At 37.3% G+C, this 16,617-nt stretch overlaps 1 protein-coding gene and 1 long non-coding RNA gene across 3 annotated transcripts; one reads left to right on the top strand and one right to left on the bottom strand.

Moving 5' to 3' along the window:
* Positions 1–1,354: 1,354 nt before the first annotated feature.
* Positions 1,355–13,753, top strand: LOC131521886 (steroid 21-hydroxylase). Of its 2 annotated transcripts, XM_058747004.1 has the most exons (12): positions 1,355–1,486; positions 1,615–1,806; positions 5,361–5,450; positions 5,547–5,701; positions 6,134–6,229; positions 6,320–6,430; positions 6,532–6,618; positions 6,711–6,791; positions 7,055–7,168; positions 8,546–8,712; positions 12,385–12,488; positions 12,588–13,753. In XM_058747004.1, the coding sequence occupies exons 1-12, from the start codon at positions 1,363–1,365 to the stop codon at positions 12,830–12,832; spliced, it is 1,566 nt and encodes a 521-aa protein (XP_058602987.1). In that variant the 5' UTR covers positions 1,355–1,362; the 3' UTR covers positions 12,833–13,753. The 2 variants fall into 2 exon arrangements, with proteins under 2 accessions (XP_058602987.1, XP_058602988.1); XM_058747005.1 differs by lacking the exon at positions 6,134–6,229.
* LOC131521888 (uncharacterized) lies at positions 13,304–16,562 on the bottom strand. Its single transcript, XR_009266394.1, has 4 exons — positions 16,327–16,562; positions 15,599–15,848; positions 15,055–15,106; positions 13,304–13,435 (listed from the first exon to the last, which is right to left on the bottom strand). It is a non-coding gene; the product is annotated as an uncharacterized LOC131521888 (long non-coding RNA).
* Between the last annotated feature and the right edge of the window lie 55 nt (positions 16,563–16,617).

Raw genomic sequence — 16,617 nt, 5'->3', positions numbered from 1 at the left:
AGGCAGAAGTCAGCTTCAATACTCGCGATGGAGTTCGTAGGTTGATTATTTTGGTGACAAGTAATCAGAGGCCAGACGCAATAGGTCTCTCCAGAGATGTATATCTGTTACCCTGGATATCAGGGTGACGGCAAATGACGGTTTCCTAGTGGGCTGTCTCCGCATCTAGCTGCAAAGACAGACACTCACACACATGTACACAGAGAACTCTTATCTGTATTTCAAGGTTGCCAGGCTCTGCCCTGAATCTTATCAAATATGGTTAACTACACACACACAATGAGAGCAGCTTCTTAGAGAGTAAAAAGGCAAACTAAAGCCATACTCAACTTATTTTCTAACATGCATAACTGTAACTTTGATTAACAATTATTCAAGAAATATTATAATTAATATTATTATGAAGGCCATTGTAGATCGGCATCCACTCCTTCACCTAGATCCTGGAAGTGAGATTTTGTGTATTATTTTTAATATTTCTTTACATATTTATAATTTCATTATATTTACTAAATGTGTTTGCAGTTATATTTTAATAGGCTACGTGTATATAATATAATATTATTTATAATTCTTTAAATGCAGAATTAAAGCCAAGTAACTTTAAGGAAGTATTTGCACGTGACGGTAGACAGATTTATGTGAATATAATGATTCTATGCATTAGTGCACATGAACCTATCAGTGAATTATTACACACTAACTTTGCTTTACAGGCAAATCCTTTTACAAAGGATTTCACTAAGTTTTTACTAACTACCTTTTACCAAGTTCGGCTAAAATGGCAGTTGAAGCAGACTGGTTTAACAGTAGCTCCATTCCTGTGCAGGGCTGAAAGCTTAGATTGTGGTTTGGCTATAGACAAGATTCCGCCATACCTGACACTATACTTCTTTGATTGGTTTTTCAGGGTGGCAACTGTATTTCACTATATTCCTGAGCTTATGCTGAATCACTGCTTTATTTGCAATGAATGGGGCCTTTCCATCCAACGCCTTACAGCAATATATCAGCATGGAGCTCGGCAGTAAAGGTTGTACAATAGCATGCACAGTAACTTAGTGTTAGAGTCCACTTCCTTTTTATGACTAAATACAAACTTTGTTGGTTATAAAGCCAATGGGGATTTGGTATCCTGTAATATCATTTATCAAATAGTAATGTTAGTGGTTCATTCTTCTTGCTTTGAGCGTAACACTGAGATGAAGGTCAGGATAATATTTACCTAACCTTGATGAGAGGATAAACTGAGATACAGCACTCAGTCATGTGGATTGGAGCAATGCTAGAGAAGTAAGATAATAAAAGGGGGGAAGAGTAAAAGAAAAGCATTCAGAAAGTTTTCAGTAAAGAATCAACAGTATGTGTATCTCAGCGGTGAGTGTGGTGCTGTTACTCTTCATTTTGTGGATGCTTGTGGTCCAGCTCTGTAGACAAACTGTCAGGCAAAGTGATGGAGATGCCAAAGCAAGCAAGCAACCAGAAGGTAGGAGGTTTGAGTCATTTAAAAATATGTCCATTGATAACCTGAATACCAGAAAAGTGAAGAAAGAGATCGTGAAATTCGACAGCTCTGCTCTGGGTTAATATGTGTGTTTCTTTCCACTGACCTAGCGGCTGTACCCAAAGTCCTGCGTTCCCTCTCTAAGCACTTCTGTGGCACTCTTTCTCCCTCTCTTCCTGGTCCTCCCTCTCTACCTTTGCTGGGCAACATGTTTGATCTTGCCCAAGAACATCTACCCATCCACCTGACTTCACTGGCACTTCGCTATGGAAATATCTATCGGCTCAACTATGGCAACACAAGTAATTATTCTTTTTATTCCATTTCCCTGATAGCAAAACTCATTGCAACTGGTGATATGAAGTCATCTCATGTAAATGTAGATTTAGGGGAGCGCGGGGCACAAAGTAACGCGGGGTTAGTTGTAACACACGTTTTTTAAATATTTCCACACATGCTAGCATAACCAAATTTACAGTATTTACTAGTTACCATATCAACATTATATAGAGAAAAAAAGTGCGCCAAAATTCAAAAGTCTTTTGAAGATATCACTGAACATTTATTTTACCATAGTTAAATGAAATTTCTGGCTTAAGTACATTTTTCATCTCAGTTTTTATTACTAATTTAAAATGAGACAAATCTGCTATTATTTTAATCTCCAATCTGTTATTTATCAGTTTAGATCGTTTTTTTAATGCCTCGATAACTAGCAGAAGACACTAACCGGTTTTAAATTAAAGTTGCACAGATGGGGTAAGTTGTAACACTGCGTTACAATCTGCCCTGGCGTGCTATTCTATGACATTAGCGATGTAATTCACACCATTTACTTTAATACATTTTAATGAGAAATGACAAGAAAAAGGTGAATAAAGACTGACAATCATTGGTTAATGTTCAGAAATGATTATTTCAAGACATGTAAAGTATTATGGTCATGTTACAACGTGCCCCTCAGCTGTTACAATGTACCCCACCTATGGGGCATGTTGTCACATTTCACTTCCAATTTTTGAGGGTAAATAAAGAAAAACGTATACACTGTATTTATGAAACAAAGCGACATATTTGTACTAGACAAGTGTGAAATTACTGTGGATAAAAAAAAATATACTCTGAACACGAAGTGGATTTACACAATGTGAGAAAGTCAAAAAGTGTTACTTTGTGCCCCGCTCTCCCCTACATGAACTTCACTAAACAGGGGCGGTCAGGACAAGTTGTCACAAGGCATAGGCTACATGTTAATAACTATACAGTTTTGAATCAATATTTTTTCTATATCTACTGTATTGCGTTAAAAAAAAAAAAAAAAAGAACAACAAAACCACACATACATTGCAACAACAGCCAATTATAATGAAGACTGTGTTGTCAGGGCAAGAATATTTTCCGTAAATGTCAGGTCAAGTTGTCATGTTGTAATTTAATACAATTTATTAATTAAAACATACCAAATCAATAGTTTGATATTTTAAAATGTTGCACTTTTGTGCTAACATTTTTGCTTTTACAGGAATCATTTAGTGGTTCATAACTGTCTTGCTGTTTAAATTTATCTAAAAGCCTACAGTATAGTAGGATGTTGAAAGATTAAAAAAAAAAAAAGTACATTTATTTATTTTGATGATAGGAATAAAACAAAATTAGGATGCTACAATATTAGTCTCAGCTTCAGATGTCAGTTGGCTAAACCGTCAGTCTGAAGGTCTGGCTACGAGACTACTACAATATTAGCAGTAAATACCAAGGTTATTTTCGTGAACGAAAACTAAAACTAAGATGAAAACGATTTATGAAAAAACAATTTCGTAACTGAAATCAAATAAAAATGTCAAAATATTTGAAAAACGAAACTAACAACTGTTATTGAAATCTAACTGAAATAAAATAATAATTAACAAAAATAAATCATCGTTTTCGTAATCATTAAGTTCACATCCCTTGGCGGAAAAATATATGAGCTGTGTGGCGGCTTAGGGAAATAACTGTAAATGACACATCACGCACATGGGGTTATCTGACGGAGAGATGCAAAGCAGTTTAACCCATAAGAACCCAGACCAATTTCTCCTTATAGGAAAATTATGGGGCATATAAAACAGACCAAATGGACAACTTATAACATGTTTCTGCAGTTGTTTTTGAAATACAACCCCTCCTTGTGAAAGATCTGTAAGGTTATATGACATTGAGTGTTTATGATAAATTTTTCACGTTACATATGTTACATTGGGCGTTTATTTCTCAATTGAAAAAAAAAAACATTTTATAATTTTCTTTTCTAAATAAGTTTTTTTCTGTTTATTTGCTTTTCCACAACATATATCAAAATGGTTACTTTTCTGGGAAGATAAAACAAAAACCTTTTTCAGATTAATATAGTTTTTGCATTTTATTTGCTTTGCCACAACATATTTCAAAACCACAAAACTGTGACCATTAAATTTGACATTAAACTCTTTTGTAACATATCAAAATTCTACCTTTTCAGGTAGGCTATATGGTTTAACCAGAATTTTTTTTTTGATTTTTAGATTATTTTTTTCCACAACTCGAAAATGTGCAAACTGAATAAAAATAAATAACTACCTCACACTGGAGGTCAACATGTTAAACATGCACGTAGATTTGTTAAAATATGCTTTGAAAACACTAAAATAATTGAATCAGCTAAATTAATTGAGCAGCTCATTACCATTCTTACCATTTTTCTTTATGTGACAAATACCTCACATCAAAATTCCACCTACTTTTATACGGTTAAGAGCCCGATGTGACATATCTATGTCACCACAATATCTTTGTAACTTGTTTTATATCAATTTGCTCAAGAAACGTATTAAAATCAGGATAAGAGTAATCTAGGATACATTATTAAAACATTAGAATTGTTGCATGGGTTAAAATATACCTTTTGTAACAAAACCAAACGTTTTTAAAAATTGCTGACACTGTAACATGTGCTAACCAGACAGGACACCATTTTGGAAATGTTGGCATGGCAACAAAAAATGCGCACATTGTCACATGACCGAACCTGTGTGTTCATTATATGTCCCCCAAATTTATGTCTGTGGTGTTACAACAATGGATGTCGCCCCTTTAAGAAAAGGGGGAATGCTAGTTGGACTACTTCCTGTGTGTAAAGGTCACTGCAGGTGCTGGTTGATCTGAGGGGTGCATGGGGAATACATTCTTTCTTATTAATTTTCTTAAATTTAGCAAACTTTCTGACAATTTCATGCGTTGCACTTTATGGTCTTATGTTGATAACTTGCAGATCTGACATATTTTAATCAAAATTTTGATAAATACATACTTATTAATATTTCCAAAATGTTCCCAGATCTTGAAAACATCATGATGGCAGCCTCCATTTTAGAAAAGTCTGGATTTAGGCTGATTTGTCTGTGGTGTTACTGTGTCTCCAATGTTTGATTGAAATTATTTAAAAATCAAAAATGTTCTTAAGCTTTTATTTTAATGGATATAGCATATTAAACTAATTTTAAATGCATAGCAATATATTTTACTACAAAAAAATCAAACAAGCTTTTTTTTTTTACAAATTCTGTCTCTCATTTGCCACCCCAATTGAAGAATAACCCATATAACCAAATTATATTTTCATATTAAATATCTCAACATACCATTAGATATGACATTAAGCGCAACTTGTGTAGATTTATTTAGTAAAAAGGCTTGACTGCTTCCTTTGGTGTATATTTGTATACTTATACATCATCCTTGAGAAATGTTCAATGGACTAGAATGTGTGACAGCTATTGTAGTGTCAGTGTCCATTACATCATTAAAATCTGTTCATGTCTTTTATTGTTTTTTGCAGCTATGGTAATATTAAATAATAGTGAGATCATCCGCGAGACTCTGGTTAAAAAATGGTCTGACTTTGCTGGGAGGCCTCATTCATATACCGGTAATTTAGTTCTATCAACTACCCATGTTTATCTTTTCATAAAGACTGTCTATATGTCATATCTCATATGTGTTTCTTCTTGTGCCTCAATCTTAGGTGATATAGTGTCAAGCGGAGGGCGAAGCATTTCTCTGGGTGATTTCAGTGAGGAATGGAAGGCTCACAGGCGTCTGGCCCATAGTGCTCTGCACCGCTGCACAACGGATTCCCTGCACCCTGTCATAGAAAATCAAGCACACCATCTCTGCAAGGTATAGGACAGACACATACACTGATACATCCTTTACACTGATTGGTCTCCAGTTCACAGGCTCAAGGTCAGAGGAGCAAGAAAATTTAGGAAATTATAAGCACCCTCTGACACACACACACACACACACATTTACTTAGCTATCTAAATCAGTAAACATAACAGGGTTATGTTTTAGAAAAGAATGAAGGAGGTGGGGGGTGTATGTAGTTAACTAAAGGCTGGAATACACTACACGACTAAATCGGGGCAAATCTCTGGGCAAAAGCAGTGTAGTGTATTCCAGCCTTAAAACTAACTAAGACTAACCCCCTAACATAAGCAAAGCCCTCAAAGACATTTTGCGAATGTCTTTGCGAATTTTTTTATGAATGTAAGATTGAATGGTTTTGTTAGGATTAACTTAATTTCACCCCTTGTGCTTTTGAAACAGGTGTTGCGGGACTACAATGGAAAAGCAGTGGATTTATCCAAAGATTTCACTGTGGCTGCGAGTAATGTCATAACAACACTAACCTTTGGCAAAAGTGTAAACGTTATTCTCCACAATATACTCTCGCAAGTATTCCTACTTTTACAGTTTCACTTGTTAAACTATGCAATCTTCCCCTCGTGACAGTATGATAAGAGTTCAGTAGAACCGCAGAAGCTGCAGGACTGTCTGAATGAGATCGTGTCTCTCTGGGGTTCACCTTGGATCTCAGCGCTGGACTCCTTCCCTCTGCTCAGGGTAACACATTTGATCTTAACCCCAAAGTAGGTGGGTTTTAGAATTGATTTGACCCCAGAATCATTTCATTTGCAGCTTTTTAAAGATATTTTTCCTCATAGAAATTACCCAACCCTCCATTCACTCGCCTCATGAAGGAGCTAGCCAGACGCGATGAGCTGATAGGAAAACTCATTGAGGAGCTCAAGGTAAGAATGAATGGTCAAATGATGCAAGTAATGATCAAACATAGATAGCTAAATTTGACATCTAATCAAGTATCATTGTGTGATGTGTGCAGAAAAGTGACCATAGAGAAGGTGGCACAGTGACTTCCTCACTTCTGCAGAGCTTTAAACCACCACAAGGGGGAGATCAGATGGTGAGGAGTAATATTTGTTTGAACAACACAGGGGTTGCCAATCCTGCCACTAAAGAGCCTTGGAATTAAACTCTGCAGAACAGTGGCCCTCCAGAAAAAAGTGTGGACATCTCGGACCAGGGTTTCTCAAACTGAAAATGAAAATTATAAAATTATCTGTCCCTTCATTATGTTTTTTCTAGAAACCCAATACATAGCATTATAAATTATCCAATGTTGTTAACCTATAAATAAATGCAAATCGTGTTGTCTCCTCTACATAGACTCTGACAGACACTCATGTGCACATGACCACAGTGGATCTGCTGATTGGAGGGACAGAAACTACTTCTGCCTTGCTCAACTGGACTGTGGCCTTCCTTTTACACAGACCTGAGGTACATTTTTTTTTCTTCCTTCGAGTAGGGGTGCTCAATCCTAGTCATGGGAGGTTTCTGCACCAGAGGAACCTTTTCATAATTCCTAGAACTATTGGCAGAAGTACCTGCTTTTTGGCGTTATCGCACCGCAGGGACTAGGAATGGTTTTAGTTTTAGGTACTCCATTTTGGGGAACTAAATTATCTCCTACTTCAGAGTAGGGTCTAAAACAGTTCTATAGGAACTATCAGTGACGTAAATGTATGCTGATTGGTTAAACGTTTAATTCGCATAAACTGGGCATTTATGTTCCATTTCCTGTCATCACAAAACCCACGACACACAATAAAACCAGCTCCGATCATGGCGTCCTCCATTCACCGGTTGTTAACATTTTTAAATGCTGCACACAAAGACGTTGCTGTCCGCCACTTCAGAGTTCCTGCTGCCGGTGCGAATGCAACCAGGAAAATGGCCCAAGGGAGAAATTGGTTCTCTAGGAACCACCCTGCTGGCTAGTTTCTAGAACTAAGTTCCCATAACTATCCAGTGCGAAAGCTCCTATGGTGGACCAGACTTGGTACAGAAATGTTTGACTGGGGTTGAAGCTAAACTCCGGACAGGACAGTGGTCCTCCAGGAACAGGACTGGACACTCCTGTGGCATGTTACACAATGCTAGTTGAACAAACTCTGAGTTTCAGAATACAGGTTTAGGTTTGACAAAACCAAACAAATGCATCTTGGTTTAGATCAGGTTCAGGGGGTTCACAACACTCACTATAAACCAGTGTTCCTCAACTCCCTTTCTTGGGTGCCACTGCCCTGCAGAGTTTGGCTCAAACCCTGACCAAACTCACTTACCTGTGATTTTCTAGGGATCTTGAAGACCTTGATGAGCTTGCACAGGTGTGTTTGATTAGAGATGGAGCTAAACAATGCAGGGCATTGGCCCTCCAGGGCAAGATTTGAGGAACCTTGCTCTAAACCAGGGCTCCTCAAATCTGGACCTCGAGATCCACTTTCCTGCAGAGTTTAGCTGTAACCCTAATCAAACACACCTGAACATGCTAATCAATGTCTTCAGGATCATTAGAAAATCACAGACAGATGAGTTTGATCAGGGTTGGAGCTAAACTCTGCAGTGGATTGGACCTCCAGGGTAAGATTTGAGGAACCCTGCTCTAAACTCAACTCAGGGTTTGATCCAGAGTTTGTGACACAACTAATATACAGTCCATCTTCTCGAAGGCAAAAAACAGAGTTTGCTCAAACTAAACTTAAGTTTATTTGGGCAGCCACTGAAACTGGCTTCAAGAAATAGGCCACAGATCTAGAAGTGTATAAAGAAACATTCAGCTAAAGCAAACCATGTTTCTATTCTCTTGTCGTCCAGGTTCAGAATAAAGTGTACGAGGAGCTGTGTGGTGTGCTGGATGTGCGATACCCTAAGTACAGTGACCGACACAGACTGCCGTATTTGTGTGCTCTGATCAACGAGATGTTAAGACTTCGACCTGTAGCTCCCCTCGCCGTGCCTCACAGAGCCATACGAAACAGCAGGTGAGCATCAGTGAAATCACAGTGCTATGAATCTTCACGATTAATTTCAACTCAGTTCGTCTTCTCTGGTGACGTACGCATTATGGTTTGTCGTGATTTTTCTGAGATCTGACTCTGAAGTTGTGAAGTTTACTAATGAAATCGACTGTGAGGCTTTGTTTGAGAGGCTTTGTTGTCCTGGTTTTTGGAGTAAAATTAAGTATGGTGGCATGAGAGTGTGACCCAAATGTGTGAAAGTTTAAATTTTCTTACATTTGAGCTGAACTTTGTGCATTCTGGGATTGCTTTTGGTATGAACATGCAATGATACCTTAAAATTTGACCAAAACAAAGTCATTTATGACAGTATAATCAAGATGCCTACTTTTTGGAACAGCTTCCACTTTGTAGGCATGACGTCCTAATGTTGAATCCTTAAAGGGTTAGTTCATCCAAAAATTAAAATTAGCCTGTGATGTACTCACCCTCGAGGTATCCTAGGTGTATACACTGTAAAAAAGAATTACGTCAAATTTACGATTAAAAACCGGCAGCAGTGGTTGCCAGAATTCTACCGTAAAAAATACAGTAGCAACATTTTAGGTTTTAACTTAAATTTACAGGTAAATACCGTAATTTCAGGAACTGATATAATGTTAATATACCAACCTATTAAAGTACTGAAATCTGTTTTGTACCTTTGAAATACACTGATAGCCACCAAATGCAGGTGGTGATGAGAAAGTCACACGATGAACCAAAGCCCATCACAAGTAGCTTTTAAATAATAACATATATAGAAGGTGCACAGTGTCATTCACACAAGCACTAAACACCATCGTGGTGAGACTCATTAAACTGAAATATGCAATAAACATTCATTTAACAACATTAGATGTAACATACAACCCTAATATACATAATTGATAAGAAAAAATAAGAAACATAGTTATGTCAAAGAAAAAACATCAAATTCAAACAAAATTTGAAATGCAATGCAGGGAATTCTGGGAACGTCAATTTACGTTTTTTTCCTGTAAATTTTATATTCTTTTTCACTTCCAAGAACGGTATTTCACCGTAAAATTGTCTGAAATGTCTATTACAGTTTTTCACCGTATGTATTAGGGGAACTTACCGTTAACCATTTAACAGGTTTTTACTGTAGCATTTTCAAAGTTTTTTACTGTTAAAATAATTTTTACAGTGTATGACTTTCTTCTTTCAGACGAATCCAATCGGAAAAATTGTCCTTGCCCCTCCAAGCCTTACAATGGGGATAAGCGGGTGCTTTTTGCCAACAGTCCAGAAGACGTGAAAAAGTGCACGCATCCATAATAAAATGTGCCTCACATGGCTCCGGGGGGTGAATAAAGGCCTCCTGTAGCAAATCCATGCATTTTTATAGGATAAATATCCATACTTCAAACGTAATACACCATTTTTTTCTCACTTCTCACTCAATTTTCAGTTAAAGGCATTTCATTATTGAATTCAGAGATGTCATTGTCTAGCTCAGTTTAGTTTAAATATTATCTGTGCAATCAAATCGGCGATAATCGCTAGAAATTAAGTGTCCCCAACTGAGCAAGCCAGAGGCGACAGCGGCAAGGAACCAAAACTCCCTCTGTGACAGAATGGAGAAAAAAAAAACCTTGGGAGAAACCAGGTTTCCCTCAGTCGGGGGGCCAGTTCTCCTCTGACCAGACGAAACCAGCAGTTCAAAAGTTTAGATTTCTATTTTAATTTTGTTGCAATTTCTAACAATAGTAGTATTATGTAGTTAGGTATTTTATTATATTTTAGTTATTTTGTTATATTTTTTTTTAGTTTTATTGTATTCAATCCAGGTTTTCACTGGGGATATGTCTCTGGGGGTCATCTGGGTGTCCTGGTCTCCGCTGACGATCAGGGCAGTAGACATCATCTCTTGGTGCTGATCCACCATCTGACCGGATACAGACTGAGAAACAGAATAGGAAAGAAACAGACAAATATTAGCGTAAATGCCATTCTACTTACGATGTAACGAGTACATTGTGTGTTATGGGGAGTGTTCCCGGTTCCGGTTGATCTAATTAATGCAGCCTAACAATCCTTTAACGGATTTGAATAATAGAAGCATATTAGTGTGTAATGTGTAAGCCAGGCTAAAGAGATGGGTCTTTAATCTATATTTAAACTGACAGAGTGTGTCTGCCTCCCAAACAGTGTTAGGTAGATTGTTCCAGAGTTTGGGTGCTAAATAGGAATAGGATCTGCCGCCCGCAGTCGATTTTGATATTCTAGGTATTATCAAACGGCCAGAGTTTTGAGAACGCATTGGACGTGGAGGACTATAATGTGATAAGAGCTCGCTCAAGTACTGAGGAGCTAAACCATTCAGGGCTTTATAAGTAATTAACAAGATTTTAAAATCTATCCGATGTTTGATAGGGAGCCAGTGCAGTGTTGACAGAACCGGGCTAATATGGTCATATTTCCTGGTTCTAGTAAGGACTCTAGCTGCTGCATTTTGGACTAACTGTAGTTTGTTGATCAAGCGTGCAGAACAACCACCCAATAAAGCATTACAATAGTCTAACCTTGAGGTCATAAACGCATGAATTAACATTTCTGCATTTGACATTGAGCGCATTAGTCACAATTTAGATATGCTTTTGAGATGAAAAAATGCAATTTTACAGATGCTAGAAACATGGCTTTCAAATGAAAGACTGCTATCAAACAGCACACCTAGGTTCCTGACTGATGAAGAAGAATTGACAGAGCAGCCGTCAAGTGTTAGATAATGTTCTAAGTTATTACATGTGTTTTTAGGTGCGATAATTAACACCTCTGTTTTTTCAGAATTTAGCAGTAAAAAATTACTCGTCATCCAGTTTTTTATATCGACTATGCATTCCGTTAGTTTCTCAATTTGGTGTGTTTCACCAGGCCGCGAAGAAATATAGAGCTGAGTATCATCAGCATAACAGTTAAAGCTAACACCATGTCTCCTGATAATATCTCCCAAGGGTAACATGTAAAGCGTGAAAAGTAACGGCCCTAGTACTGAGCCTTGAGGTACTCCATACTGCACTTGTGATCGATATGATACCTCTTAATTCACTGCAATGAACTGATGGCGGTCAGATAAGTACGATTTGAACCATGCTAAGGCGCTTCCACTAATGCCAACAAAGTTTTCTAGTCTATTCAAAAGAATGTTGTGGTCGATAGTGTCGAACGCAGCGCTAAGATCCAGTAGAACTAATAAAGAGATACAACCACTATCAGATGATAGAAGCAGGCAATTTGTAACTCTGATGAGAGCAGTCTCGGTACTATGATACGATCTAAATCCTGACTGGAATTCCTCACAGATATCATTTTTCTCTAGGAAGGAATATAATTGTGAGGATACTACCTTTTCTAGTATCTTTGACAGAAAAGGGAGATTTTCAAAAGCACCTGCTTTCCCCATTGTAAGGCTTTTAATATAACTCCGTTTGGATTTGTCTGAAAGAAGAAAGTCATATATACCTAGGATGCTTTGAGGGTGAGTAAAACACAGGCTAATTTTCATATTTGGGTGAACTAACCCTTTAATGCTGCCTCTGCAGGCTGCTCACTGGGTTTTGCTGCATTACAGATGCTGCATTCATTTGTAAGTTAGATTCCTGTAAGAAATTCATACAGTCCTCTGTTTAGTATTGCAGGCCATTTCATCCCCAAGAATACAATAATCATTCCTAATCTGTATGGTGCCCACCATGATCCAAAGGTCTGGGATGATCCATACAGCTTCAAACCAGGTACAAAACAACACATTTTCCATCTTTTCTAATTTGCATATTTACATGGTACATAATGCAGAGCTCATTAACTGTAACAGTGAATCTGATTTATTGCAGAACGCTTTTTGGAAGGTGGTGGCGGGTCCCTTCGTGCCCTGATTCCTTTTGGAGGAGGGGCCCGACTGTGTCTGGGAGAGGCAGTAGCCAAAATGGAGCTGTTTCTTTTTACTGCCTATCTGCTGCGAGACTTTCAGTTCCTGCCTGCCAGAAATGAGGAGCCTCTGCCTGACCTGCAAGGTGTCGCCAGTGTGGTTCTTAAAGTCAAACCATACACAGTTATAGCAAACCCAAGAGAACAGTAACTGATTATGTTAAATGTTAAATGCCTGAAATAAGGTCCGTGGTTAACACAAGCTCAAGATATTTCACATTTTATTCTACATCACAAAGTACATTAGTAATACCCTACTCATGATTTTGTTAAGCTTTTATGTGTCTTGTAAAAGGTGGTTGCTAACAAGTGGCTAAATGGGACTACATAGGTTTTCAGGGACATTAAACGGCATCACGCCAAACTAGAAAACTCATCAAATCTCTTGTCCACTTTTAAAGCCTTATTGTGTTTATTGCATTGCAATTCGAACTCAAACTTTCCAACTTGTAGATATTAAATAAAGATTGCAAGAGCTGTCAGAAAATTAAGAGTGGTGATGCTGAAGCCATGTGACCTTAGTGTAGTTCTTTTATAGCCTAATTTTAGCTTTTTACTTCTGGCGATTGCATTTAGGCTTCAAAATTCATAAAAGCTGTGTTCATTTGTATCTTGAACAAAATGTGTAGGAATCATACACTTCTATTGGTCACAGACCGTATTTTCTAACTATCCAAAAGACATTAGAAACATCCTAGCAATGCTAGCTTTTTGTCGAGGGAACCAGGGTGATGCAATCTTCCAGGTTATTGGCCTGTAAAAAAAAAAAAAAAAAAGTCATCCATGCACTACTCTTTATAAATTGTTTTATAATTTAAGTTATAAACACCCTGTATTTATTCGTATGTGTTTTAGGTCCCACATCACACAATTTTTACAACAGTTCATTGGTTTTGTAAGATTTTGTCATTATTGTCTGTAAGCAAGGTGATGAGTTAGGCCTATATGCAATTTTTAGTAAGTAATAATTATTTTTATAGCACCTTTCAAGAGTAGGTGTTACAAAGTGCTTTACAACAAAAATGTAAAATGAAGAATATAAATATACATGACCATTTAAAAAAATAAATAAATAAATAAAATTTGACAAAATCAAGTTTGAACAAGTGAGTTTTCAGCTGCTTTTTAAAAATGTCCACAAATCTCAGTTTCTAGAGGAAAAGCATTCCACAACTTTGGGCGCAACTACTTCAAAGGTACAGTCTCCTTTTGTCTTCAATCTAGAGCATGGAACAACTAGCAGGATCTGATTTGAGGATCCCAGATTCGTACTAGAGTTTCAACATCTCTTTTATATACACAGGGGCTTGACCATGCAACGCTCTAAATTGACCTTGATTAGATTGTTCAGGTGTGTTTGATTAGGGTTGAAGCAAAATTCTGCTGGGCTGCGGCTCTCCAGGACCGACGTTCGCCACCCCTGATCAAGACTGAAGGCTTGTCCCATATGAACATGTAAATTACAAAGGGTAAATTTAACAGAATGAATTCTATTCTATATAGAATTAATTTAACAGAGGTAAGTACTTCTGTTTTTTCAGGATTTAACTGTAAGTAATTATTTGCCATCCAGACTTTAATAGAGTTTATACAATTTAAAAGAGTAGACAATTTTGTAATTTCATGAGACTTAAAAGAAATATATAGTTGAATATCATCTGCATAGCAATGATAGCGAATGCCTTCAAAATTACTTATCAGTTGCCCAAGAGGCAGCAAATACAAAGCAAAAAGCAATGGGGCCAAAACAGAACCCTGGGGAACACCACAGGACACAGGTGCTGTTGATGAGGTATAATTTTGAACTCTTACTGAGAAAGACCTGTCTGATAAGTATGATGAAAACCAGCTCAAGGCTGTTCCAGAGACACAAACCTCCTGTCCAAGCCTCTCAACTAATATACAGTGATCAACTGTATCAAAAGCAGCAGTGAGATCCAATAAAACCAGTACAGAGCATTCTCCTGCATCACCTTTCATTAACAAATCGTTTAAAAATCTAAGAAAAGCAGTTTCAGTTGAGTGCATATGATGAAAGCCAGATTGGAATTTATCAAATACATTATAACCATCTAAAACAGCTGAGAGCTGATTTACAACAACTTTTTCCAGGACCTTAGCCATAAAAGGTCACTTAGAAATCTATAATTTGGGGGTAAGGATGGATCAAGATTTGTTTTCTTTAGAATGAACCACAGCTTTTTCTTTAGGTTGAACCACAGCTTATTTAAAATAACCTGGAACTTGACCAGATGTTAATGAATTATTAATTATAGATAACACACAGGGACCAATCGTGTCAATAACATTTTTAAACAAGGCAGTGGGTACCACATCCAGAGGACTAGAAGAACTTTTCATAGAACTAACTACCTCAGTGAGATCATCAATTGTCATCGGGGGAAAATTCTCCAGGGTTACTGGCCTGGAAACACAAGGTATTTTATGTGAAGGAAAGAAAGTAATATTATTTTGTATATTGTTTATCTTATCCACAAAAAAATGGATTAAACTTTTGCACTCATCAATTGAAGAGATTTGAACCGCAGGTGTTGGAGGAGAGACCATGTTACGTATAGTGTCAAACTAAATTTCGGGATTATGTCTCCTGGTAGATATTAAATTAGAGAAATACTTAATTCTGGCATCCTTAACCTTGTTGTTAAAATCCATTAAAAGTTATTTTAAATGCTGATAGTGAACTAGTAGTCGAGTAGATTTCCTAAAACGCTCGGTTTTTCGACAAATGTTTAAAAGAGTGGATATGGATCCAAGACTTCATCCAAGACTGAAAGGCAACTTAAAATGCACAAAATCGTTAATAATGAGTTAATAATACAGGGGTCACCAAACTTGTTCCTGGAGGGCCGGTTTCCGGACCGGTTTCCTGCAGAGTTTCAACCCTATTCAAACACACCTGAACCACCACCTTGGTCTTGCTTGGTATCCTTGAAACTTCAAGGCAGGTGTGTTGAGGCAAGTTGGAGCTGAATTCTGCAGGACACCGGCCCTCCAGGACAGAGTGTGATGACCCCTGCCTTAAGATGTTTGAGTTGGTCGACCATTGTGCTCCGGGCTTCCCGAGTTCGAGTCCTGGCTAGCGGACCTTTCTCCATCCTGTCGCTCCTCTCTCTTCTTTCAATTACTATCCTGTCCAAAATAAAGGCCTAAAAACGCAAAAAATAATAATAATAATAATAATTAAGATGCATTAAAGATATTCTTGATTCCTAAAGATGCACTCAGTATTTCCCACACTACAAATAAAATTGTCACTACATATATATATATATATATATATATATATATATATATAGGCTATAGTGACGAAAGTATATTTTAAATATATTCGCCAATTATATGAGCTTAATGTAAGTGTACATTTTAATTTACCTAAATATTCTTTAAAGGATCTATACAATTATTTTTCTGTAAAACTGTTTAAAGCTAGGTAGGTTTTTGTCGCCTAACGGAAACAAAAGTACAACATGTTTTCAACCTTTGCAAATGCCCCTTTCACGCGTCAGGCTTCTCCCAGCTCAAACATCACAAACACTATGGGTCTATATCTATAAAAGTGGAGGCTTGTCTCTCAATAAAAGGTCCAACATATTAGAAATACTTTTAACTTGAAGTTTAGCTTACCCTTCGAGAAGAAACATGTTCGTTGTGTCGAACCCATTTCATCAAATTCCTCCCTCTTGTAAAAACACTGCGGTCCGAATGCAATGATTGGACGAACATTTTACGGTCCTGAGTCTTCCACAGAAGACATGCATTTATATTTTTACATTTAGACCACCTTAGTTATAAATTAATATCAGGATGTGAAGATACTCTAAAGAGGAAAATAGTGCTGCACTCACCACAGTTTTTGACTACTGGTGCTGTTCCTCTCTCTTCCGCTAGAGGGTACAACACATACTCTACCCGCTA

The sequence above is a fragment of the Onychostoma macrolepis genome, chromosome 16 (assembly GCF_012432095.1).
Source record: "Onychostoma macrolepis isolate SWU-2019 chromosome 16, ASM1243209v1, whole genome shotgun sequence".
In the NCBI taxonomy this organism is placed as follows: Eukaryota; Metazoa; Chordata; class Actinopteri; order Cypriniformes; family Cyprinidae; genus Onychostoma; species Onychostoma macrolepis.
The sequence above is the reverse complement of the archived record's forward strand: the minus strand, read 5'-3'. Positions and strand labels throughout refer to the sequence as shown.

Excerpts from the sequence above, each read along its gene's own strand:
- LOC131521886 (XM_058747004.1), top strand. The coding sequence starts at position 1,363 with ATGTGTATCTCAGCGGTGAGTGTGGTGCTGTTACTCTTCATTTTGTGG. Across the intron at positions 1,487-1,614 it reads AGCAAGCAAGCAACCAGAAG|CGGCTGTACCCAAAGTCCTG; the intron begins GTAGGAGGTTTG and ends CCACTGACCTAG. Across the intron at positions 1,807-5,360 it reads GCTCAACTATGGCAACACAA|CTATGGTAATATTAAATAAT; the intron begins GTAATTATTCTT and ends TGTTTTTTGCAG.